This window comes from Pleurodeles waltl, chromosome 10 (assembly GCF_031143425.1).
Source record: "Pleurodeles waltl isolate 20211129_DDA chromosome 10, aPleWal1.hap1.20221129, whole genome shotgun sequence".
NCBI lineage: Eukaryota > Metazoa > Chordata > Amphibia > Caudata > Salamandridae > Pleurodeles > Pleurodeles waltl.
Window position 1 is genome coordinate 254255646 of NC_090449.1, and position 25954 is coordinate 254281599.

The 25954-nt window shown below is 42.3% G+C and overlaps 1 protein-coding gene across 2 annotated transcripts in view; it reads left to right on the forward strand.

Moving 5' to 3' along the window:
- RAB11FIP3 (RAB11 family interacting protein 3) overlaps window positions 1–24629 on the forward strand; it is a 579011-nt gene extending 554382 nt beyond the window's left edge. For both annotated transcript variants that reach the window (XM_069210357.1, XM_069210358.1), the window contains 3 exons: window positions 21148–21288; window positions 21457–21566; window positions 21660–24629. In XM_069210357.1, coding sequence (XP_069066458.1) covers window positions 21148–21288; window positions 21457–21566; window positions 21660–21669 — 261 coding nt within the window. In that variant the 3' untranslated portion in view covers window positions 21670–24629. The remainder of the gene's footprint in view (window positions 1–21147; window positions 21289–21456; window positions 21567–21659) is intronic.
- The last annotated feature ends 1325 nt before the right edge of the window (window positions 24630–25954 follow it).

The window sequence follows — 25954 nt, forward strand, 5'->3', positions numbered from 1 at the left end:
AAGAATGCTTAAGTGCTTGTTAGAGAACTTTAAGGACCCAGTGACAGTCAGTGTAGTTAAACCACAGATGGAGAAAAAATTCAAACCACAGATGGGGAACAAAATTCAACCCCTTGTTCATTCAAGAATATAGGCTCCCAGGCTAGTGTACACAGCCTTGAAAAGTTACCCTCAAGAAGGTACGGGGTGGCGCACCCTCCGGATGCAAAAAGGAAGAAAATCAATGCTGGAGCAAAGTGAGTACCTCTAGGTATAAAAACTCAATGAGATTTTGCCAGTTCCTCAACCTTATTGGCACTGGCTGGAGGAGTTGGAAGAACTCTTGCAGCATCTCCCTCACTTGCACAGGAGAAGAGCAAAGAAGATTGTGCAGGAGGCAAAAAGAAAATATCTCAAATGCCAGCATTAGGTGTACCTTGGAAGTGGCGGAAAGCCCTCTAGGCAAACCAAAACAAGCATTCTCCTGCGTCATCATGCTTGGCTATGGATCTGTGGCTTATAGTCAGCTGTTCAACAATATCTCTTCTTACTACACTTTGATGGCCTGTGCCTATCTGGACTTCAAGTTGATGGCCTGTTAAGGACACAGACACAGCCAAAGCCATGCGTGACCACCAGCATCACCAGCAAAAAATTGCTTTTTGGCAGACGCAAGCCCCTCTAGCACCCAAAACAAAGGCTGGCACTCCAAGCCAACTTTACCAGCCAGAGCAGTCCTTTCAGGAAAGCTAGCAGCAGTTCTGCATGACATTATTCCTCAAGGGCCTTTTATTACAGAACTCCTCTAGGCAAGAGGTAGTGTCATAGGACTCTTACCCTGACGGTATGACTGCTTTATTTAGTGCGGGAGCACCACCATGTATGGGTGACTGAGTCAGTCCCACACCGACTGGAAGCTGTCAGCTTGACTTCATCAGCTAGCTAGCAGCACCTTACCCAGACCTAAAAAAGTAGAGGTGATTTGTGGCAGCCTAGAAACATGACTCTCTGGCTCCTCAGGTAAGTTGTGGTGAAACAGATCATACCCCTTTCTCTCAGATAGACAGTCTCACACATGCTAAGGCAACAGATGCAGATTAAGCTTCAATATTTATTGAAGCAATTGCATCCGATGATGATAATGCATGAGCTGCGATTATTAGGCAGATGAAACAAAATACAGTGACGATTGTGACCATCAGAGTAAAACATATAAACAGTCCCACCATCCTGATCTAATCATAAGATCTAGTGCAGGGGTCTCCAACCTTTTGTGTATTAAGAGATACCTATGTTCAGTGAAAATCACCCTGAGCTACTAATACTATTATTGTTGTGTGCAAGATTACGTTTGTGCCTATGTTTTGCAAGGTTACCAGTAGTATTTACCTCAGTGCATCGCCAGCGATAATGTAAAAAAAGCTTTGTCAATTTGGAATGTCTTTACATAAGTAATACATAACAGCCAAAGCTGTAATGCCAAAGTGATATTATAAATGATCCTCCACCAAACCACATGATTTAACACTCATATGTGAGCAAACAATATATTCTGGAAAATCTATCCTTTTTCTCCATCTGTTTTGACACTTTCAAGTTTCAATTTGGCATTTATATATAAATTCACAGAAGCAAAAGGTTCTAATTTAGAAGGCTGGACAGCACACAGGAGAACTACTCATAGTTAGGTGGAGAGTTACCAGTAGCTCACAAGGTCTTCGTTGGAGAAGACTGATCTAGTAATTTCTAGCTTCACACTGATGTCTAAACCTGAGAGCATAGTGGTGTTAGCCCTTCTGCCTGTTCCTGGTCTATGGAAGGAGCCCAACCCCATAACTGAAAGGTGAGCAAGGATCTGCCCGTTGTATGCCAGCAATCCTCCTGGTTGGCTGGAAAGAGAAGGCCAGGATCAGCTGAGCTGTCAATAGAATGATTGTATTGTAATAGTATTTATATAGCGCTTACTACCCCGGACGAGGCGGCGAAGTGCTTTTCAGTGAGTAGCACGCTACTCTGGAACCCAACAAGAATTACTGATGGATTAGTATCGGGAAATATGGGTACAGTTTTATTATTATTATGAGTTAATTTGAGCCGCGGATATGAGAGTTTGTTAGTTAGATTGACTGGAGTAATGGAGGGGTGGAGAAGGAAAGAAAGCCGGAAGTGTTAATTGGGAGTATATCCCTCATTTACTCAACCCAAAGGCTTGGGATGAGTAAAAGGGGATGGAGGAGGGAAGAGTCTGTGGAAGGGTTAGGGAGAGCATAGTAGCAGGGTGAGATAAATGAGGGAGAATTTAGTAGGGTTGTGTGGGAGGTCATGGTAGTAGAGTGAGGTTTGGTGAGTTAGATGTGGAAGCGGAGGGAAGAGCTTAGGCAGAGTTATTTAGGAGATGAAAGTAGTAGAAAGGATTTGGGATGAGTCAGAGTGGGAATGGAGGATAGTTTGATAGAGACATGACATATGATGATGGGTAGATAAGTGTGATAAGATGAGAGCAGGGATTCATAGATATCTAGTACAACAACCCACCCAGGAGCCATGCAATGACCCACGAACATTCCAAGCACAGAAACAACATATACACATAAATACACATACATACATATATATATATATGACCGATGGCATGTGTAGCTGCAGATACACATGCTGTGCACTGTTCCTGCCATCTAGTGTTGGGCTCGGAGTGTTACAAGTTGTTTTTCTTCGAAGAAGTCTTTTAGAATCACCGGACCGAGTGACTCCTCCCTTTCGGCTCCATTGTGCATGGGCGTCGACTCCATCTTAGATTGTTTTCTTTCCACCATCGGCTTCAGACGTGTTCCTCTTCGCTCCGTATTTCGAATCGGGAAAGTTAGAAAAGAATTGAAAATTTGTCGGTATTGTTCTCGTTCGGTACCGCTTTCGTTTTAGCGTATCGGCACCGACATCAAGACCGCTTCGGCGGCCCTTCGGGGCTTCCACTCTTCATCAAGGCCTGGTCAGCCCGACCACACCCGTTGTCGAAGACTAATGGACCGGACCCCCTTCCGTTTCTGTCCTAAGTGACATGCCAAGTATCCTTATACAGACCAGCACCGGGTCTGTAACCTGTGTTTGTCTCCCGAACACAGAGAGGATACTTGTGACGCTGGCCGAGCGTTTCGATCCAAGAAAACCTTAAGGGATCGACACGCAAGACGACTACAAATGGCGTCGAAGCCGAAACAACATCTCGAAGTCGAGGAGGAAGAGAGAATTTCCATTCAAGAAACGGACTTGGATGAATCTGACGGTGATCGACCCTCGACGGCGCGGCAAACAGTGAGTACACCTGCCCCGTCCCACACCCAGGGTCACACCAAAAAACTCAAGGCCACGGGGACACCACCGCCAGCAGGCCATGGCTCAACCCACAGAAAAGAAGGTGACCAAATAACATCGGCACCGAAAAAGGCCAAAGATTTGCCGAAGACTTTCGACTCCGGTCGAGAATCCAGCACCGAAAAAAGTCGGCATTGAGCTATCGAGTCGGGCAAGCCTCGAAAAACCTCATCAGGACCGAAAAAGACAATTTCATTGGGAATTTCGGTACCGAACAAAATGGCTTCGGAGCCGAAACGCTCTTCCTACACTGAGGAGCAAGGTCTTTCTATGCAGCTCAAAGAAAAGCACAGATTTGAGCAAGATCTGGATTTAGAAGGACATGACCAAACACAACAAAGGTTAGAAATCCAGAAGGACACAGGGAAGATACAAACCATCCCTCCACTCAAATCGAAAAGAAAATTAGCTTTTCAAGAGACTGAGATGCAACCCTAAGCCAAAGTGGTTAGAGACAAGTCACCACCACCACATTTCTCACCACAACCATCCCCACTGCAATCACCACACTTGTCACCAGTGGGTACACCGATGGTGCAGTCACCCACACATACTGGGATGACTCAAGATGATGTGGATCCCTGGGATCTATACGACCCACCTATATCGGACAACAGCCCAGAGTGTTATCCGACCAAGCCTTCACCACCAGAGGACAGTACAGCATATACGCAAGTACTAGCCAGGGCAGCTACGTTCCACAACGTAACAATGCACTCGGAACCGGTGGAGGATGACTTCCTGTTAAACACTCTGGCATCCACTCACGCATCCTACCAAAGCCTGCCAATGCTACCGGGCATGCTCAAACACGCACAACAGGTCTTCCAGGAGCCTGTAAAAGGGAGGGCCATCACTCCAAGGCTCGAAAATAAATATAAACCGCCCGTCAGACCCAGTGTTTATTACTCAACAGCTCCCTCCGGACTCAGTGGTTGTGGGGGCTGCAAGAAAAAGGGCGAATTCACAATCATCAGGGGATGCCCCACCCCCTGATAAAGAGAGTCGAAAATTCAACACAGCGGAGAAAAGAGTGGCATCGCAAGCAGCCAATCAATGGCGAATTGCAAACTCACAAGCCCTACTTGCACGCTACGACAGGGCGCACTGGGATGAAATGCAAGACATCATCCAGCATTTGCCCAAGGAACACCAAAATCGTGCCCAACAAGTGGTTGAACAGGGACAGGCCATATCAAACAACCAAATACGGTCTACCCTGGACTCTGCAGATACAGCAGCACGGACAATGAACACAGCTGTAACAATTCGAAGGCATGCATAGCTGCGAAGTTCTGGATTTAAACCAGAAATACAACAGGCGGTACTGAATATGCTGTTTAATCAACATCAGTTGTTTGGGCCGGAAGTAGATACCGCAATCGTGAAGATAAAAAAAGACTCGGACACGGCCAAAGCCATTGGCTCGCTCTACTCTTCACAATACAGGGGAACATTTAGAAAACCACAGTTTAGGGGAGGGTTTAGACAACAGACACCAGAACCATCCACCTCCCAAACAAAACCCACCTACCAGTCGCAGTACCAGAGAGGGGGGTTTTGTGGTTCCTACAGAGGACAATTCCCAAGAGGAAGAGGGAAATTCCAGCCCTCCAAACCAAGCCCAAACAGTGACTTCAATATCACACTTCCCCAACACTTATCACCAGTGGGGGGGAGGCTAACCAAATACAATCACAATTGGACACACATTACCACAGACATGTGGGTCCTATCAATTATCCAACATGGTTATTGCATAGAATTCACAACATTCCCTCCAGATGTTCCACCAAGACTGCACAGATTGTCTCCACAACACTTAGACCTATTACGAATAGAGGTCCAAGCACTGCTACAAAAACAAGCCATAGAGCTAGTACCCTATCACCAGAAAGGAACAGGCGTTTACTCCCTGCATTTCCTTATCCCAAAAAAAAGACAAAACACTAAGGCCTATCTTAGATCTCAGAACACTGAATCTCTTCATCAAATCAGATCATTTCCACACGGTAACACTTCAGGACGTAGTTCGCTTACTAAAAAAAGGGGAATACATGACAACACTGGATCTCAAGGATGCGTATTTCCACATACCCATCCATCCATCTCACAGGAAATACCTCAGGTTTGTAATACAAAACAAACATTATCAATTCAAAGTGCTACCGTTCGGAATAACAACAGCCCCAAGAGTATATACAAAATGCCTAGCTGTAGTAGCAGCTCATATAAGGAGACAGCACATGCACGCATTCCCAAATCTAGACGATTGGCTAATAAAAGCCAACACTCAGCAACAATGTCAATTTCACACGCAATACGTCATGGATACTCTACACAAACTAGGGTTTTCTATAAATTACCAAACATCACATCTACAACCATCCCAAATACAACAATACTTGGGAGCAACACTCAACACACAAAGAGCAATTGCCACTCCAAGTCCACAAAGAGTTCAGTCGTTTCAAAATATAACATCAAGCATACAACCAAACCAGCAATACACGGTAAGGTTTGTGATGAAACTACTAGGCATGATGTCCTCATGCATAGCTATTGTCCCAAACGCAAGGCTACACATGCGGCCTTTACAGCAGTGCCTAGCAAAACAATGGACGCAGGCCCAGGGTCAACTCCAAGATCTAGTGTTGATAGACCGCCAAACACACTCTTCGCTTCAATGGTGGAACCCTGTAAATTTAAACAAAGGGCAGCCTTTTCAAGACCCAGTGCCTCACGCCATTATCACAACAGACGCTTCCATGATTGGGTGGGGAGCACACCTCAACAATCACAGTATACAAGGTCAATGGGAGAATCAACAAAAACTACTTCACATAAATCACTTGGAACTACTAGCAGTATTTCTAGCATTAAAAGCGTTTCAGCCACATCTAGCCCACAAACACATTCTTGTCAAGACAGACAATATGACAACAATGTATTATCTAAACAAACAAGGGGGGACACACTCGTCACAGCTGTGTCTCTTAGCATAAAAAATTTGGCATTGGGCAATTCACAACAACATTCGTCTGATAGCACAATACATACCAGGCATTCAAAATCAGTTGGCCGACAATCTCAGTCGAGATCAACAGCAAACTCACAAATGGGAAATACATCCCTAGATTCTACAGGATCACTTCTACAGCTGGGGGACACCAAACATAGATCTATTTGCAACAAAACAAAACGCAAAATGCCAAAACTTCGCGTCCAGGTACCCACACCCTCAGTCCAAGGGCAATGCTCTATGGATCAGGGATATTTGCTTACGCTTTCCCCCCTCTCCCGCTCATTCCTTATCTGGTCAACAAACTGAGTCAAAACAAACTAATACTTATAGCACCCACGTGGGCTCACCAGCCGTGGTACACCACACTGTTGGATATCTGTGGTACCTCACATCAAACTACCAAACAGACCAGATCTGTTAACACAACACAAACAACAGATCAGACACCCGAATCCAGCATCACTCAACCTAGCAATCTGGCTCCTGAAGTCTTAGAATTTGGATATCTAAACCTTTCTAAAGAATGTATGGAGGTCATTAAACAATCAAGAATACCCACAACCAGACATTGTTACGCTAACAAATGGAAAAGATTTGTTTGTTACTGCCAGGCTAATCAGATTACGCCACTAGACGCTTCAACACAAAACACTGTAAGTTATTTACTACACTTACAAAAGTCCAATCTAGCCTTCTCTTCCATTAAAATCCATCTCACTGCAATATCTGCTTATCTGCAGATTAAACATACAAAATCGCTTTTTAGAATCCCAGTTATTAAAGCCTTTATGGAAGGACTAAAAAGAATCATACCCCCAAGGACACCACCAGTGTCTTCGTGGAATCTTAATATTGTATTAACACGACTCATGAGCCCACCATTTGAACCCATGCATTCTTGTCAAATCCAATTTTTAACTTGGAAAGTAGCCTTTCTAATGGCCATCACTTCACTTAGAAGGGTTAGCGAAATACAGGCGTTTACTATTCAAGAACCCTTTATACAAATACATAAACATAAGGTGGTTCTCCGTACCAATCCACAATTCTTACCAAAAGTCATATCACTGTTTCATCTAAACCAAACGGTAGAACTCCCAGTCTTCTTCCCACAGCCAGACTCAGTAGCAGAGAGGGCATTACATACGTTAGATATAAAAAGAGCGCTAATGTATTACATTGACAGAACAAAACAATTTCGTAAAACGAAACAATTGTTCGTAGCTTTCCAAAAACCACATGCAGGAAACCCTATATCCAAACAGTGCATTGCCAGATGGATAGTCAAATGCATACAAACCGGTTACCAAAAAGCTAAAAGAGAATTACCCATTACTCCAAGGGCACACTCCACTAGGAAAAAAGGTGCCACAATGGCTTTTCTTGGTAATATACCAATGACAGAGATTTGTAAGGCAGCCACTTGGTCTACGCCTCATACATTTACTAAGCATTACTGTGTAGATGTGTTAACAACACAACAAGCCACAGTAGGACAAGCTGTATTCAGAACATTATTTCAGACAACTTCAACTCCTACAGGCTAACCACCACTTTTGGGGAGATTACTGCTTTGTAGTCTATGCATAGCATGTGTATCTGCAGCTACACATGCCATCGAACGGAAAATGTCACTTACCCAGTGTACGTCTGTTCGTGGCATGTTGTGCTGCAGATTCACATGCGCCCTCCCACCTCCCCGTGAGCCTGTAGCCGTTTTAGTTGCATTAAAATTGTAAATATGTAAATAATTTTGACTTTAATATTATATGTACACACACATTTACTCCATTGCATGGGCACCTCTAGTATCCTTACTTTAACAACTCCTACCTCACCCTCTGTGGGGAAAACAATCTAAGATGGAGTCGACGCCCATGCGCAATGGAGCCGAAAGGGAGGAGTCACTCGGTCCCGTGACTCGAAAAGACTTCTTCGAAGAAAAACAACTTGTAACACTCCGAGCCCAACACTAAATGGCAGGAACAGTGCACAGCATGTGAATCTGCAGCGCAACATGCCACAAACAGATGTACACTATGTGACATTTTATATATATATATATATATATATATATATATATATATATAATATACACACACACACACATACAAACACATATGCGCACATATATGTACATACAATACATAATTAGAACCATGGGTAAATATACTTAGTCAAACAGGTTTAAAGAGTGTGTGTGTATTTTATTGTTACTACATAGTAGCGATACATATTTTCTAAAGAACTATACATTACTAGAAATATACACATAATCAGAAAAACTATTTATCAACAAAGGCATATGCAGTCAATAGTTGTTTGAATATGGTGGTTATGAAGGAAAGAGCCAACTCTTGAGTAGTTTTCTGAAGACAAGAAAGTTATCTGTGGCTCTTATAGTTGGGGGTAATGAATTCCATAGTTTGGCTGCTTGAACAGAGAAGGATGTACCACCTATAGACTTTTTCTTGTATGGTGGTGTTCTAAGGCGGGGAGCCAATCTTGAGCGGAGGTTTCTTTGTTAGATGTATTTGGTTATTTTGTTTCTGATAAAAAGCGGTCCTGTTCCATGTATAGCTTTGTGGGTGATACAAAGCAGCTTGAAAGTGCATCTTCTGGCAACGGGTACCCAGTGTAGTGCTCTCAATGCAGGGGAGATATGGGCTTGCGGCTTTACATGTAATAGTAGCCTGGCTGCGTAATTCTGGATACGTTGTAGTTTTTTCATAATACATACTAGATGACCATGGTAAAGGCCATTGGCATAATCCAGTTTGGATAGTACAAGCGAGATAGTAGGTTGCACCTTGTGTGGAAATCCGAGGTGGGGGAAGATGCGTCGTAAAGTCTTCAAGGTGATGAAGCTTGTTCGTGCTAATTTGTCCACTTGGGCATTCATAGTTAACTTGCAATCCATGGTGATTCCAAGGTTTTTAACTTCCTTGGATAATTGAGGAGGTGGTCCGAGATCGTCAGGCCAGACGCAAAGATGGTCATAACTTTTCCAGTCACCACATATGAGTATTTCTGTTTTGGAGGTATTTAGTTTGAGATGGCTCCAGGTCATCCACTGGTCAACGGCTCTGAGGCAATTGAAGATTTGTGAGTTTTTAATGTTTTTGGGGCATTCTAATTTAAGTAGTATTTGTGTGTCATCTGCATAGTTGTAGCATGTGTGATGGAAATCATTGATCAGTTCTGGTAAAGATATCATGTAGATGTTGAAAAGCAAAGGTGAGATGATTGATCCTTGGGGGACCTCTGCTTTTGTGAGGTAGGGTTCGGACGAGAAGGGGGGGCGAGAGGATGATATTAGATCTTTTTTGAAGATAGGAAGTAATCCAGTCGAGAGCAATCCCTTGTATGCCGGTTTCGTGGAGTCTTTGAATTAGGGTGTCATGGTCATCCGTATCAAAGGCAGCCCAGAGGTCCAAGAGAAGTAGTGCAGCAACTCCATTGCGGTCGACTGTGTTTTTAAGATCATCCCAGATTACTATGAGTGCTGATTCAGTGCTTCTTCTTGGGCGGAATCCAGTTTGGAAGTCTGAAAGTATAGAATTGTCTTCAATGAATTGTGACATCTCGGCGAATGCTGCTTTCTGTCAATTTGCCCAGGAAAGGTCCATTTGTGATTGGTCTGTAGTTGTTGGGGTCTTGTGGGTCTAGGTTTGTTTTCTTTAATAACGGTCGTATGTATGCCGTTTTCAGGTCTACAGGAAAAGTTCCTGAAGTTAAAGAGTTGTTGATGATTCTTCTTACTGGTGTGGCAGCAGAAGTAGATGGAAGAATGTTCTTGAAGATTTGTGGTGGGCAAGGGTCAGAAGGGCAACCGGAAGGTCTGCTTGCTTTGACCAAATCCATAAATTCACCTTGGGATATTTGTTTGAAGGAATGTAGAGGTTGGGTTGGTTTATTCTTAGAGGGTATTTTAGGAAAGGGGTTGGTGCTGATGTTTTTCTTCTGTTTTAAATATGAGTCCAATGTGTCTGCCTTGGTTGTGTAGTGAGTTGCCAATTTGTTTGTGAAATCTTGAGTGGTAGGATGGCTTCCTTCCATACATGCAGGTTTTCAAAATTAATTGGTAATTTTATAAAAATCCTTGGTTGTAGATTTAGCATTTTGAATTCTGGCCGAGTAGTACCTTTTTTTAGCTTTTTTGATTGATGATTTGTATATTCTGTTAAGTTTGTGTAGCTTCTGTTTGTCTTGACTGTTGTTTGTTTTGAGCCAGGTCCGCTGCAACTTTCTGATTTGTTGCTTTATCTTTTTAAGTTCTGTGTTTCTCCAAGGTGTTGGTTTTCTTTTGTCGTGTTTAGTTTTTCTGAGTGGTATTAGGATATCAAAAGCTTCCTGTAGCCACTCAGTTTTGGCACAGAATTAATTGTATCTAGATCTGTGTTGGCTGTTAGTTGTGTTTCTAAGTCATCCAAATTGAGTTTGCTCCATGGTCGATAGGTGCATGTATGTAAGTAGTTGTGGGGTGTGTTGATTTGTGGAGTTGTATGTCGGAAATGTATCAAATGGTGGCCTGACCAAGTGATTGGCGTGATGCTATGAATAGTAACTAGTTCAGGCTTGGCAAAAATGACATCTAGGATGTGTCCAGCGATGTGTGTGTGATTGTGTACAATCTGATGTAGGTTCAATGCGACTAGGCCAGTGGTGATAGCTTTTGGATGGGGCATATTGGGTTTGTCAAACCAAACGTTTAGATCTCCAAGAATGCATAGGTTGGAGTATAGTGTAATAAGGTTTGAGACTGTGTCTAGAAAAGCATCTGGGAATGTGGAGTTGTTAGGTGGAGGTCTGTAAAGAAGGAGAAAGTTACAGGAGGAAGTTGGAGTAGGGTGGCATCTGGCAAGGAGGGCTTCACAACCTTGTAGGGAGATGTTGTCTGTTTTACTGAGGTTCATTGCCTGTTTGAATATATCAGCTAGTCCACCTCCTCTCTTGTATATACGGTTTTGTGTGATGGTTTGATAGCCTGGAGGAACGGCTTCGTGCAGCACTGGGGCAATGTCATCTCCCAACCAGGATTCAGTTATGAATAGTAAGTCAGGTTGTGTGTCTGTGAGCAGGTCGTAGATGTGGTGCTTGTTTTTTGAGAGTGATCGAGCATTTATGAGCTGGCAGTTTAGAAAAGGTGTGTTAGTGGTAGTGTTGTTTTGTTTAGGAGAAGGGTAAGTAGTATAATATGAGCTTGAAGCAGGAGTGTTGCTAGTTCTGATAACTGTTTGAGGCTCACAATAGTCTTGCTTTTCAATATAGTGTTCCTCTTCCAGCAGGTTAAGGAGGCATTTTGTTGGGTATGTGTGTGTGTGGGTGGTGGACTTGGTGGCTGAGAGAGCCATGAAGAGTGAACTGTTTTTTGAAGGGTAGTCTTATTATGTAATAGACAAGGGGATGCGAGATTGCTAAAAGTGGCATGTTTTTTATTTTGTTTGCGTTTGTTTAGTGTGGATGGAGTATGGGTTAGGGGTGGTGGAGGAGCATGTGGATCATGATGTAAAGCTCTAAATTGTGCAATGGAGGAGAGGCGAGTGAATGAAAGTTGCTGGGTTGGGGTGCTTGTGGTAGGTGTTTGTGAAGAGTGAGAAAGTAGGGGTGAAGATGGGATGGAATTTGTATTCTTTGTGTAGTCCTGAGGGTGGGAGTGGGTATGCTGATAAGTGTAATGTAAGTTTGTGTTGATTTGATGTGCTGATGTGTGTGGTCTGTATTGTTCTTGTGGAATAGTGAGAGGGGATATTGGTGTAGTTGTTTTTGGTGAGGGATTTGTATGTGAGTTAGTGCTGGTGAGTGGAATTTGAGTGTTAGATGGGGTGTTGATGTGTGTTGGAGATGAATGTACGAGGTGTGTAAGAGGTGATGGATGTGTGTCAGGGGAGTTAGTGTTAGTTCTGATGACTGGAAGAGGTAATATGTGTGGTAGAGTGAAATGTGGGGATTGTATGGTTGTGTGTAATGGTGAAGAGAGGGGAAGAGTGTTTGTATATGGTGTGTTTGAAGGCAGGGTTTGGGCATTGTTATGATGACAGGTGGTCTGTGTGGAGCAAACAGCTGATAGTGTTGTTGGTTAGTATGAGCAGAGAGTGTGTATCTGGAAGGCTGAGACTGAGAGAAATGTATACTATAGTTGTGTGTTGTGTGGGTGATGGCAGGTTGTGTTAGTGGGAGTGGACAGAGTAGTGTTTGCTGTGAGAATGAAGGTGTTTGACTGTTGTAGTTGTGGAGGATATGTGTATATGTGTTGTATAAAGGGTATTGTGTTGGGTGATGGGACATTGCAATCTGTCTGTGGTCAGTTTGTGATGCATGAGTTGGATATCTTTGTAGAATATGTTTTTGCATGTTGAGGGATGTGAAGGGGCTGAAACCATTCCTGGTCAATTGAGAATTGGGCAGCATTTCTGGGCCTAGTCCCTACCTGTCACAAACAGGCCCAAACAGGCAACTGCCCTTGTCCTCTCCGCCCTTTGCCTTGATGCCTGGGCTGAGACGCCCTGAGTCCTAGGCTTAAATAGCCCTACTGGCCAATAAGAAGCTTGTCCTAACCCTAGCCAATCCAATTTCTAGCCCTGATCCAAACACCTAATGGGAGAACCAGCCCTAATCACCAATCATAGCCCTATTCCTGACCACCAATCACAGCCCCAGCCCTAAAACCAGCAGCCAATCAGAATCCCAGCCCTATCCACCAATCATAACCCCAGCCCTGGAGCCAGCAACCAATGGAAAGACCATCTCCCAACAACCTATCACAAAAACACATGCTACAACCAATAGGAACTTTTATAAGGAGCAAGTTAACTGAAGTCCAGTCCCTGTGGGCAGGGAGAAAACAACTGCTGCTCTATTCAGAATCTCCTTGGATACAGACAGGTTGAATCCACACTTCCAAGCTAGCAGAGTCTACTTGAACACTGGAATACTGCTCAACGCGCACTCTGAAATCGGGCTTTTTTTAAAGGCAAAATACAGGGGGGCAGACAGTTTCTAAACACAATTTAAATTGCAGAAACAGATTAAAACAGTCTGCTAAAAACACACTCTGCAAGATGTATGTAGCCTTTTTACTTATAAGAAAAAAAGGTGGGGGCGGGGGGTTTATGTGCCACAAACTAGCAAGGCAATTCACACAGTCATGGCAAAAACTAATTTTAAAAAAACACCACTTTAAAATAGGCCAGGCTGCCTGAAACACAGAGAGTCCACAGTAAAACAGACACAGGTCTCTGAAATAAACACTTTTGAACAAATAATACTATTTACCCAGAAAAATCTAGGGGCTCCTTACCTATGTCTTTTTGCAATTCTTGAACACTGGGCTGTATTAGGACACAGGGAAGATGCGGAGGCTCACATAATGGAGGTGATGTACATTTCTAAACAGCTATAGGCCTATGCAGTGTTTATATAACAAAACATGTAGTGTTCTAAGAACAGGCCTGACGTGATGATATGTCTATGGCTGAGGTTTGACTTTGTAACTCTTGGAGCTGCTATTCTGGGTAAACAATTGTCTACAAACATGACAGCTTTGAGCAGGGCACAGAGTGAAATGTCATGCAAAGGACTGATAAAAGTAAAACACAAATAGTTATGTCTTTTCGGAAAGGCAGCTGAAAAGCAAGCTGTTCTAAAACAAAAAAAAATGAATAAACAAATAAAATGTATATGTGTGTAAAAAGGCACAGACTACAGGCCTAGAACTGAAATAAGGGTGCCCAGTCTAGGCGCTTAAAGGAACCCACGAAAGTAGCCAGGGAAGAAACACTTCTGCCATCAAACAGTGACCTTCCCCACATTCCCTTTGACCAGCCAGCATCTGTCAAGGGACCTCTGAGATTGTGCCTGCCCTAATAGGAAGGCTTAACCTCGGATCCGTGGGTGCTATTCAGTATTGTCTTTGTTTGCATGGAACCACACACCATCCTTCCAAATCAACCACTCCAAAAAAATCTAACTTTTTAGAAGAGGTGCAAACCCTCCTTTTCAAGGGCATGACGGAAATAGTATCAGTGCACCAGTGGAGACAAGGGGTGTACTCCCTTTACTTTCTAAATCCTAAAAAGTGGAAAAAAGTGTGAAGCCTTACACCCAGTGTTTTGTCTTTCAATGCTCAGCCCCTACATCACAACCAACCACTTAAAATGACAACACTTATGGACATACAGGGAGTGCAGAATTATTAGGCAAATGAGTATTTTGACCACATCATCCTCTTTATGCATGTTGTCTTACTCCAAGCTGTATAGGCTCGAAAGCCTACTACCAATTAAGCATATTAGGTGATGTGCATCCCTGTAATGAGAAGGGGTGTGGTCTAATGACATCAACACCCTATATCAGGTGTGCATAATTATTAGGCAACTTCCTTTCCTTTGGCAAAATGGGTCAAAAGAAGGACTTGACAGGCTCAGAAAAGTCAAAAATAGTGAGATATCTTGCAGAGGGATGCAGCACTCTTAAAATTGCAAAGCTTCTGAAGCGTGATCATCGAACAATCAAGCGTTTCATTCAAAATAGTCAACAGGGTCGCAAGAAGCGTGTGGAAAAACCAAGGCGCAAAATAACTGCCCATCAACTGAGAAAAGTCACTTGCCACCAGTTTGGCCATATTTCAGAGCTGCAACATCACTGGAGTGCCCAAAAGCACAAGGTGTGCAATACTCAGAGACATGGCCAAGGTAAGAAAGGCTGAAAGACGACCACCACTGAACAAGACACACAAGCTGAAACGTCAAGACTGGGCCAAGAAATATCTCAAGACTGATTTTTCTAAGGTTTTATGGACTGATGAAATGAGAGTGAGTCTTGATGGGCCAGATGGATGGGCCCGTGGCTGGATTGGTAAAGGGCAGAGAGCTCCAGTCCGACTCAGACGCCAGCAAGGTGGAGGTGGAGTACTGGTTTGGGCTGGTATCATCAAAGATGAGCTTGTGGGGCCTTTTCGGGTTGAGGATGGAGTCAAGCTCAACTCCCAGTCCTACTGCCAGTTCCTGGAAGACACCTTCTTCAAGCAGTGGTACAGGAAGAAGTCTGCATCCTTCAAGAAAAACATGGTTTTCATGCAGGACAATGCTCCATCACACGCGTCCAAGTACTCCACAGCGTGGCTGGCAAGAAAGGGTATAAAAGAAGGAAATCTAATGACATGGCCTCCTTGTTCACCTGATCTGAACCCCATTGAGAACCTGTGGTCCATCATCAAATGTGAGATTTACAAGGAGGGAAAACAGTACACCTCTCTGAACAGTGTCTGGGAGGCTGTGGTTGCTGCTGCACGCAATGTTGATGGTGAACAGATCAAAACACTGACAGAATCCATGGATGGCAGGCTTTTGAGTGTCCTTGCAAAGAAAGGTGGCTATATTGGTCACTGATTTGTTTTTGTTTTGTTTTTGAATGTCAGAAATGTATATTTGTGAATGTTGAGATGTTATATTGGTTTCACTGGTAATAATAAATAATTGAAATGGGTATATATTTTTTTTTGTTAAGTTGCCTAATAATTATGCACAGTAATAGTCACCTGCACACACAGATATCCCCCTAACATAGCTAAAACTAAAAACAAACTAAAAACTACTTCCAAAAATATTCAGCTTTGATATTAATGAGTTTTTTGGGTTCATTGAGAACATGGTTGTTGTTCAATAATAAAATTAATCCTCAAAAATACAACTTGCCTAATAATTCTGCACTCCCTGTAATTCTGCTTCTGACAATTGGGGGACTATGTGGCGAGACTAGATATCAAGGATGACTGTTTGTGCACCCCAATATGCCGGGCTCATCACCACTACCTGAGGTTGTACTAAGAGCAACACATTACCAATTCATAGTTGGATCTTCTGGGGTCACTGCAGCCCCACAAGTGCTTACCGAAGTTCTAGCCATAATGGCAGTGCCTTTATGGCACAGTCAGATTAATGTGCTCCCATACTAGAATACCTCTCTGATAGAAGAGGCAGAGTCAAGTGCAATTGCTTGCCCGTACTAGACAGGCGACACTCCTTCTCCCACAATGGGACTTCACAATTGCTATCAAAAAGTCTCACCTGTGTCCTGAACAGACCCAGGCATTTCTAGGAGCCACACTCAGATCAGTAACATGAAAAGCCTTCTCCAACACTGAAAGAGTGATAAACTTTTTTTCCCCTTGTAGTGAGAATGATAATGAAGCTGTTGCGAATGACATCATGTATTGCTCTAGCCCCAAACTCAAGGTTACACATGCACCTTTTACAGGAATGTCTTGCCAGACAGTTGTCTTAAGAGTAATCCCTCAGTAATATCGTCCTCACTAGGCTCTCTCCGTGTGTGTGTGTATATATATATATATATATATATATATATATATATATATATATATATATTATTTTTGTTTTTTCAGTGAATTTCTGAGCTTTTTCTAATTCGATTTCCTATGCAACCTTTATTTCACTGAATTTCTATGTATTTTAATGCTGATTCTTAACTATAATGACCCTGTAACCTTTGATTTTTTTTTTGTGAATTTCTAAGGCTTTTAAAAAATATATATTTCCTAGCTATAACGTCCCTGTATCCTTTGAGAATGGGTGTGTGAATGGCTGTATGAATCGGTGAGTGAGTGTGTGTGTGTGAGTGAGTGGCTCTATGGGTCTGTGAGTGGAGGTGTGTGTGAGTGGCTATATGCGTCGGTGAGTTGTTGTGACTGGCTGTATGGGTCTGTGAGTAGGTGTGTGAGTGGTTTTGTGTGAGTGGATGTGTGAGTGGCTGTATGAGCCTGTGAGTGGGCGTGTGAGTGGCTGTATAGGTGTGTGTGTCTGGTTGTGAGTGGCTGTGTGTGAGTGGTTTTGTGGATCTCTGAATGGGTGTGTGAGAGTTGCTGTGTGGGTCTGTGAGTGGAGGTGTTTGTGATTTTGTGGGTGTGTGTGGCTGTATTGGACTGTGAGTGGGTGTGAGTGGCTATAAGGGTCGGTGAGTGGGTATGTGACTGGCTTCATGGGTCTGTGAGTGGGTGTGTGTGGAGGTGTGTGGCTGTATGGATCTGTGCACAGGCATGTGAGTGGCTGTATTGGACTGTGAGTGAGTTTCTGGTTGAGTGAGTGTGTGTGGTTTTGTGGGTGTGTCCGTGGCTGTATAGGTCTGAGAGTGGGTGTGTGAGTGGCTGTGTGGGTCTGTAACATAAACAGCAATAAACTAAATTAAATATTTACAATATTAATTAACATTAATACATCATTTGAAAAGACTACCCACTGAGTTTCCCAGTAAACCCAGCAGCCCAAAACATTGCACAGCAAACTGGAAGTGTATCTTTGCGAATCGACAATACTCAGAGCCACTGCAAGTATGCAATTCTGTGGCATTTTTTTTTTTACAAAATTATCGATTTCCTACACAATCTACCATCTGCTACATAATTTGCTGATTTCACCAAAAAAAGGTTCTAGCTCAAATTGATCAAACGTTACTAAAAATGCTCCAAAAAGAGGTTCTGCACAATGGCAGATCCTTAGAAAGTTTTACTGATTACATGATTTTTTTGTTGTATCATGGAGTTAAACTGAACGTTGCCCATAAAGTTTTAATGGGTGTTGAAATGACAAAATAATGAAATAATATTGTCACAGATAGTGCAGCATTATGCCTCATAAATTGCCTTTTCTTGTGGCATAATATTGTCAACTCCTATTCGTAAATTGGCTCCTTATTGTTGCATAATTCCAATGGCCTGCCCATACTTTACATATACCTAAATTACAATTTCTGTTGTCAGACTAACGCCTGGAAAAGGGTTGTGAATTGGCCCTCAGGTGCAGAGTCAAGACGCTGCCTCCTGCTGCTGATACACCTCCAGTCTATGGTACGTCCCATGCAGCTATGTGACAATAAGTAACACATTACAATGCCTCCTGTACCACGGCATCAATTTCAAATAAACTATTCTTTGTAAGAAAGGAGACTAAGCTGTTCTCCGATCTGCTGCTCACCATTTTCATTATGAACAGGATTGGTGCTGCTGTGAAGTAGTAATCACTCACATATCCCCGTACCCCCTTTACTAGCGGATTTCTGTCCTAACTGTATTAAGTTTAAAGACACAGAAAGCAGCCTTTCAGAGAGGTAGGCACCAATTAACAGCCCAGCCACGTTTGTCAGAGATCTAAAGAGTCTGGTGCTCCGCAAGCAAACACCACCAGTAAAATGGTTCCCAGCTGGATAGCTGAGACGGGAGGCCGGACACCACCAGAGAGTGGAGATTATTTTGAGTTGCCCACTTGCCAAAGTTAGTGCTTTTTGTATGATTTTTATAATATTCGCGAGGTGTGGTCACAGTGGGCGATTCTAGGGTGTCTTCACAAGCACCCAAATCATAAACTGTAAACTTCGTACTTGTATAGCGCACTACTCACCCGTTAGGGTCTCAAGGCGCTGTACGCATACCGCTGTGGAACCCCTCCTGGCTTTTTTCCCTGTGAGTTCCCACTCCTGGGCAACCTCCAAGGTGAAGCCAGGCATCTCAGCGCTGTTGGGGCCGTTGTGGAGATTAAGCAAGCTATTGCCCAGAGTTACAGAGTGGGACCCATGAATTAGATTAGGCACTGATGCGAGAATTGTCAGGTCCGAGGAAATTGAGCCCAAGACCCGCCGAGGCGGGTATTGAACCCTGGTCCCAGGCCAGACTTCTGCATCAGGGTCTGCCACTCTAACCATTGAGCCACACTTCTCCACTGCTCATGAGCAGCATACTGTGTAAGCCACATCAGACAACACAATAGGCCCAACAAACTTTGCATGGTCTTCCACTCGATTTGCGGCCACTAGAAGCAACATCCATTATTTTGCCTTGTACATCAGAAAATGTTTTCTTTCTGGGGGATGGAGGCCGCAGTTTTGAACATCAGCCAGGCCCCCAGGGAATGGAGTCACCCCACCAACCCCATACCTGGCCCACACCAGGGCATATGAAGAACAAACGCGGGAGCATTTGCCTGTTTTTGTTTGTTTTTTTAATTTTACAGCAGATTTGTGGATCCACTGAAGAAATAAAACAAAAAAAAAAAATGTTTGGGCCCCAGGCAGGGTTCAAGTCCCAGGATGGCTTCAAACACTTCCTGGTTGAAGTGTCGGCAGGCAATCAGATCTCAGCATGAGAGCTGTCAGATCCACGGAGACTTGGCATCCCTAAAAATCTGTATGTCTTTTTTCTTAAATAACTTTAAAATTGCTGAACGGATTTACACCAAAAAGCTAGCTTTCTGCCAAATTTGGTGTAATTCTGTCCAGCGGTTCAGACTGTAGTCATGTCTAAAATCACCATGGGAAATTGAACTGACAGCATGTTCCCCACAGCAGCACGTACTGCAAAAGGAAAGTTTTTTCAGCTGTATTGATGTAGATTCACTTGCACTTTACACGCCTCTCCAGATGTGACCACATAGCAGCTGCCTGTCACCATTTAGGAGTGTTTTCCATTTGTCCAAATGTCAGTGGGTTCCTTTCTGCAGCATTAATGTTGATTTATTTAATGGGCAGAAAAGAGTGCTTAGAAAGTAAATACTTGGATGATGGACCTGACAGTGCAGTACACTTGCTCTGATAAAACTCTCATGGCCACATCCCATCCTTGAGACGGTGATCCCTACTGAGAAAGGAAGAAGAAGCTGGTATCTTTCTTGGGTCCCCTCCTTACGTAAGAATCTCACGGTCAGCTAGATGTTAGCCTTGCCTCTTGTGTGTCACAACCAGCATCGTTTTTAATTGCTTGGGTGATTTATTCTCTTGACTTAAACACCTCTTTAATTACATGTACGAGGGAAAGGTACTCTAGGGGCTATCTCTTCGGCAAGAAGGATATCCTGTAGAATTGCTCGTTGGGTTTAATGCTAGCCACTGATCTGTGCCGTAACTTAGCATGTGAGAAGTTCAAATGCCTAGACACTCATCACAGCTTTCCATCCTTTTGGGAGTCAGTTAATTGGATGCCACTTTATTGGTTTATGATACCACCTGTTACTTAGAGCACGTATAGGCGGCAAAAACAGTATGAAACACCATACAGAAAAACAATTATTATTCTGTATTATTAATCGCATGGTTACCTAAATGAATTGATAGTCTTGGAACGCTTAGCTACAGATAAATAACCAGCCTTCTCTCATGTAGCCCCCCCAGACTGTTCTACATGTGCAATCACTAGTTGTCTGTGATTTTTATTAAAGGTGTGTAAAATTTGTTTAATCTGCCTTTGCAATATTGCGGAAAACTTTGGCAAAATCTTCAAAATACAGGTCTATCATTTTTAATGCAAGTTAAAATAATAGTGCAAAAAAACGAGAAAGAACTGTGAAAATAGTCACTCCTGTTCTGTTATTACCGGGTGTTCTCGTTAAACTTTTACCGCAAATGGCACATGCTTATGTGACGTGGCACAATGGCGAAATTTGGGGATTTTTTTTGTGACGAGTATAATGTGAAATTAAGTAAATCATGCCAACCTAATTTAAATTTCGCCCAGGCCTACTCTTTCTTGCCTATGTGCGGTATTAAAATGCCCAGAATATTAATAAAGTACAAGGTAATGTATTTTATATTGGTAGCAGTAGCAGCGTATAACATATTTGTTACAGGTGACTTAAAAGGAGTCGGACTTTAATTCACTAATGGCCTAAGACAATTTTTACAGTTAATCGATTTGTAAAAATGATGAACTATGTTATAACGTATTAGAACGTTGTGCAGCAGTGACTAACGTTCCATCGTCTCGTTTTAATTAGGATAACCGAAATTTGAAAGAACAGAATGACGAGCTGAATGGCCAGATAATCAATCTTAGCATACAAGGAGCGAAACATCTCTTCTCCACGTCCTTTTCAGATTCCCTCGCTGCAGAGATCAGCTCTGTGTCTAGAGATGAAGTAAGGAATTTTGCGATCTCCTAACCTAAGTGAATGGAAAATATTTTCTTTTATACTTTGCTACTGTGGTCCGGTCTCCCTGTGGATCCATCTGACAGGCAGACCCTCCACCGCTGTAGTTCTATGGATCATCATTGTAACTGTCCATCCGTACTTTTTCCTCCACAGCTCATGGAGGCTATTCAGAAACAGGAGGAAATCAATCTCCGCCTTCAGGACTACATTGACCGAATTATTGTAGCAATTATGGAGACCAATCCATCCATATTGGAAGTGAAGTAAGTGTACATAACATGAGCTGCGTATCGCAAAACCCTGTTGTCTGTTTTATTCTGTGGCTAAGAAAAATTACAATTATTTTATATTTGCAGGTTGGAATAACCTCCAGACCTCGGATTCCTTTTCCCCCACGTGCCTGAATATTTCTACCCAAGTCGCCCCCTAAGGTGTTTAGGGGAGAAAGTGGATATTGGTCGCAATAATGGGCCGGAGCCCACCGGATACTCTGCTGATGAAACCTTCAACCGGGATGAGGTGGATTGTACTCCGGAAACGCGTTGTACTCCAGCTGAAGATCCCTGCAGTTCCTGCGCCGCAGTTGGGGCTGCGCCCTTAGATCTGGATGTCTTCCTGTTGCGCTCATATATTTTGTCGGACTGGTGCTGCTGCTACTCCATGACCCGTTAGTCCTACTGGCGTTAGTGTGTGGCCTCAGGGCTCCCTCAAGAGGACACAGCAGCTCAACGGTGATGAAGAAACAGTGTGAAAATGATTGTATATTTTGAATAGTGTTCCTAGGCTCTGACATGAACTTGGTCTGCATTCAAAACAAATGAACCAACCCAATGTTAACAATGATGGCATTAAACCTCTGTGAAGCTGCCAGTTTTCTAAAAGTGTTAGAAAAATTCCTATGCGAAAGGTCAACACACTCATAAGCTGAGTTCAGTTTATGGTAGCATTTAGATATCAAGCAAGACTCAGGATGAGCGTGGGGTGGCGAAGAGTAACAGAAAATTGTGTAAATTAGATTGTATATTAAAGTAAGCTGGCTTTCAAGCGCACAAATTGTATATGATGGGTATGACAATGAGTATGCTTCCACAAAGAGCTGGGTACTGACAGAACGGCACAGACGTGTGGTTCTTGCACTGCAATGTACACCAAGGCTCTCTGGGATGTGAGTACTACTGAAGTTGTAATTGTACAGATTACACACCTGACTAGCGTCAGAGTCACTCATTGGCTCTGTACATATGGAACAAGGAATCATGATAGTTGTGCGCTTATATCCTGAATAGGAAGGCAATAATTTAAGTTCAAACTAGCTTGTTACTGTTTTAGTGTGGCAGATTACTCACTTAGACTTCCTGTCATGTACTAATGTGTCACTGGGCGTTTGCCTGCTACAGTGCTCTAAAGGTCCATCAACTAAGCAAGCGATAAGACCAGTAAACTCATGGTGTGAAGCCTAGTGGTTAGGGTCACATGTCTAAGGGCCTCCAAGCTGGTGTATCTCCCTAATGAGATAGATGAGACATCTCATTGGTATTTTCGTTTGTAGCATCACTTTGCCTTGTAATTTTCCAGAAATGGTCTGATTTGTAAGATGATTACTGGTTCCTCACCTCCAAACACTCCGAAAGTGGAATTGTGAAAGACCCAGAAGGCTTGTTTGGATCTGGTCCTTATTTTGATGATATTGGGAGCATTGAAAATCAGTTTGATTAGCAAATCTTCCCTGTTCGAATAGGTCTGGCAAGCTGTTGCTGGGTATGAGGTTGTCTGTTAAACAACAACATATTCATAAGATGCTTCTTATTCTTCCTCATCAGTGCAGCAGTAGGTGGGAGAGTAGTGGTGCCACCGATATCCAAGATAATATCCTTAACCCTTAACTGCCATCGTTCAGGAGTCCCTGTGAATTCACAGTTCTGTTATCAACACTTGAGCACTACCCTAAAATCTGTAAGTTTTGATATTGTTCATACGTAAAGCGTCTCTATGGCAATGTGCTATGGTATGCATTGCAGCCTGAAGCTTCCTTATGATGTGGAGGGTGGACACTTGGGTTCTGAAGTAACCTCATGAGTATGGAACGCAAGTTCACAGCTGTAATTTCCCAGAATATAGGTGTTGGCTCCACCTTCAGGTTTTCTACTTAAACAATCTATTTCAGAGCATATTACCTGAATGCCTCAACTAGAACATGCATGCCCAAACTAAAAAGGTATCAACATGTTGAACTTTTTACAAAAAAAGGTGTGTGAAGATAACAGTAGGTGCAATGAGTTCGGATTCATATTTATCATGATACTTTTCAAAGTTGTATTTCAAGAAGCTGAGAATCCTGTGATTATTAGAAGGCCAGCTCCCCAATCTTAAACTCTAGTTCTCCCTTTTACTCTGGTCCCCAAAATGTCAGATGTAGCCATACACAATGTACATTTTCTGGCGTGTGTGTGTAAATCGGTGTATATTTGGACAGATTTTTCTATCTTGTAGAGTAGGTATTTTTTATAGAATGATGGCTGATCTAAAAGCTTTTTTGAAATACCGTAAAAGAAAAATCTTTATCGCTGTGCGTGTACATATATGAATGTATGATATAATATATATATATATATTTAGAAGATCTACTTGCCTTTCCAAACATCGTCTGCGTTCTCTGGTACTCGCTCAGCCAGGGAACAGGGTCTACTCTAATGTGCCTAGGGGCATGCTTGTGCAGTGAGATTTTATATCTGTGCTGTGAGATTTTACAGTCTAAAATGTCCTTGCACTATTTTAACACACGGCTGCTCAGGTTCTGCTGGCCAAGGACTCTCCCTCAGCCCCTTGGAATAAATACATTTTAAAAGTGGGGCAGATTGTAAAGAGAATGGTGGAAAAGATTGGTGCTTCACAGTGGCCTGCAAAGAGGAACCTCAGTCGTAGTGTGGAGTTGAGATCAGACAGATCATGAAATTACTGTTTACTAATGCTGATTTTGATGAAGTGGGGGCTGTAAATGGGAAGAAGACGAGCAATCCTGAATTATGTGGTGGGGGAGAGGAGATACTGTTGCATTTCTGAGCAGTAGAACATGTTTATAAGCCCTGTTGTGTGGTGGCACAGCAGAAGGGGATTATGTTTTATGTTCTACGTGATTGATGAAATGATACCATTTTAGTGAAGCCTCTTAATGAAGAGAAGAATACTGAGCACAAGAGGGATATCCAAAGAGAGATGCGAGCCAAGCGATATATGAAGGAAGATGTCTTAAGGGTTCTAAATATGACCTTGACTGAAGTGTATAAATGATATATTCATGAATGATCAAAATTAAAAATTTGCAATGATTTTGTTTCGTGTGCCTTGTTACTCCAAGCTTAACTAATGTCAAAAACAAAACAACCAAATCTTAATTATAGTGTTTCAAACACAGGAGATATAAGATCATGTTGAATGCACTATAGTAACACTCACTTGGTGGAACAGTTTGGGTTAGCGCAATACACACACCTTCCAGTGTCTGGTCAGTTCAATAAGTGTTTTGTCCTCTTCGTTGTTTCACGTGACCAGAAACTTTTTTTAATGTATCCTGAATCCCTATCCAACCGCTTGACCAGTTTTCAAACCGGCTAAAGGGTTTTAGGCTAGAAACAAATTCCTTAGTTTGGTATTACACATTTATTACATTTAAGAAGATTAATGGAAGCAAAGGAAAAAAGAGAGCTGTGATTTATCCACTATAACAGTGTCCCTTATTTAGAATAATACCAACAACAATTGATGAACTGCATTAAAAAAAAAAAAATTAGCTATTGGACAGTGGTGAATGCTGACATAAATCTCTTTCACTCTAGATTTACAATGTATTTTTAGTGCTCCCTAAATGGCCTATTTTTAAAGATGTTGCTGTTTTTACAACTTTTCATGTTGTTACATGTTATTGATTCCACATGCCATTTTATGCAAATATGTGTAGCAAAAATACTGTTACCTTTTCTGGAATAATTTCTGATTGTGCAATGTTATGTTCAGGCTGTGAAATAAGGATGAAAATTCAAGCTAAAGCAAGAATTCACAAACTTTATAATTTTTCCAAAAATGGTTATTCGATTTGCTTATTTTTAGCGAATCGCCCTCAAAAAGACTCATTTCAGTGTGTCTGCTCTCTCAGCTAAAATGATTAATCTCAGGAAGAGTATTTATGTATAGCTTCCTAATGTATTTACTTTACATTTTAAAGAAGTTTAAAGAAAGTTTCAACCAGGCACTATTTTATTATTTCATCATGCATACACATTTTTTCTTAGCCACACAATTTCACTCATTATTTCTTTTAAACAGAATCAAATTATGCTGCAAGATTTGCTGTTTAATTTTTAATAAGAAATTTCCAGTCTTGTTTCTTTTAATCGTTCACCTTTTTATGAATAAAATAATTTTACGGCTTCTTTTCTTGTAAGTAAAGTCAGACAAATCAAAGTTAATGCTCTCATTGATCTTCTTGAATGCCAGCGTTTTGTTCTGGATGCTCTAGAAGCAGCGAAATAAGCCTTAAAAGGATGCCTCTTTGATTCAGTTGGTTTTCAGTGCATTGAAATGGGTCCTTTGGATGTGATACCATTGTGCTTGTATGTAACGAACACTGTGAAGCCTGACCAATGAAAATGTTCCA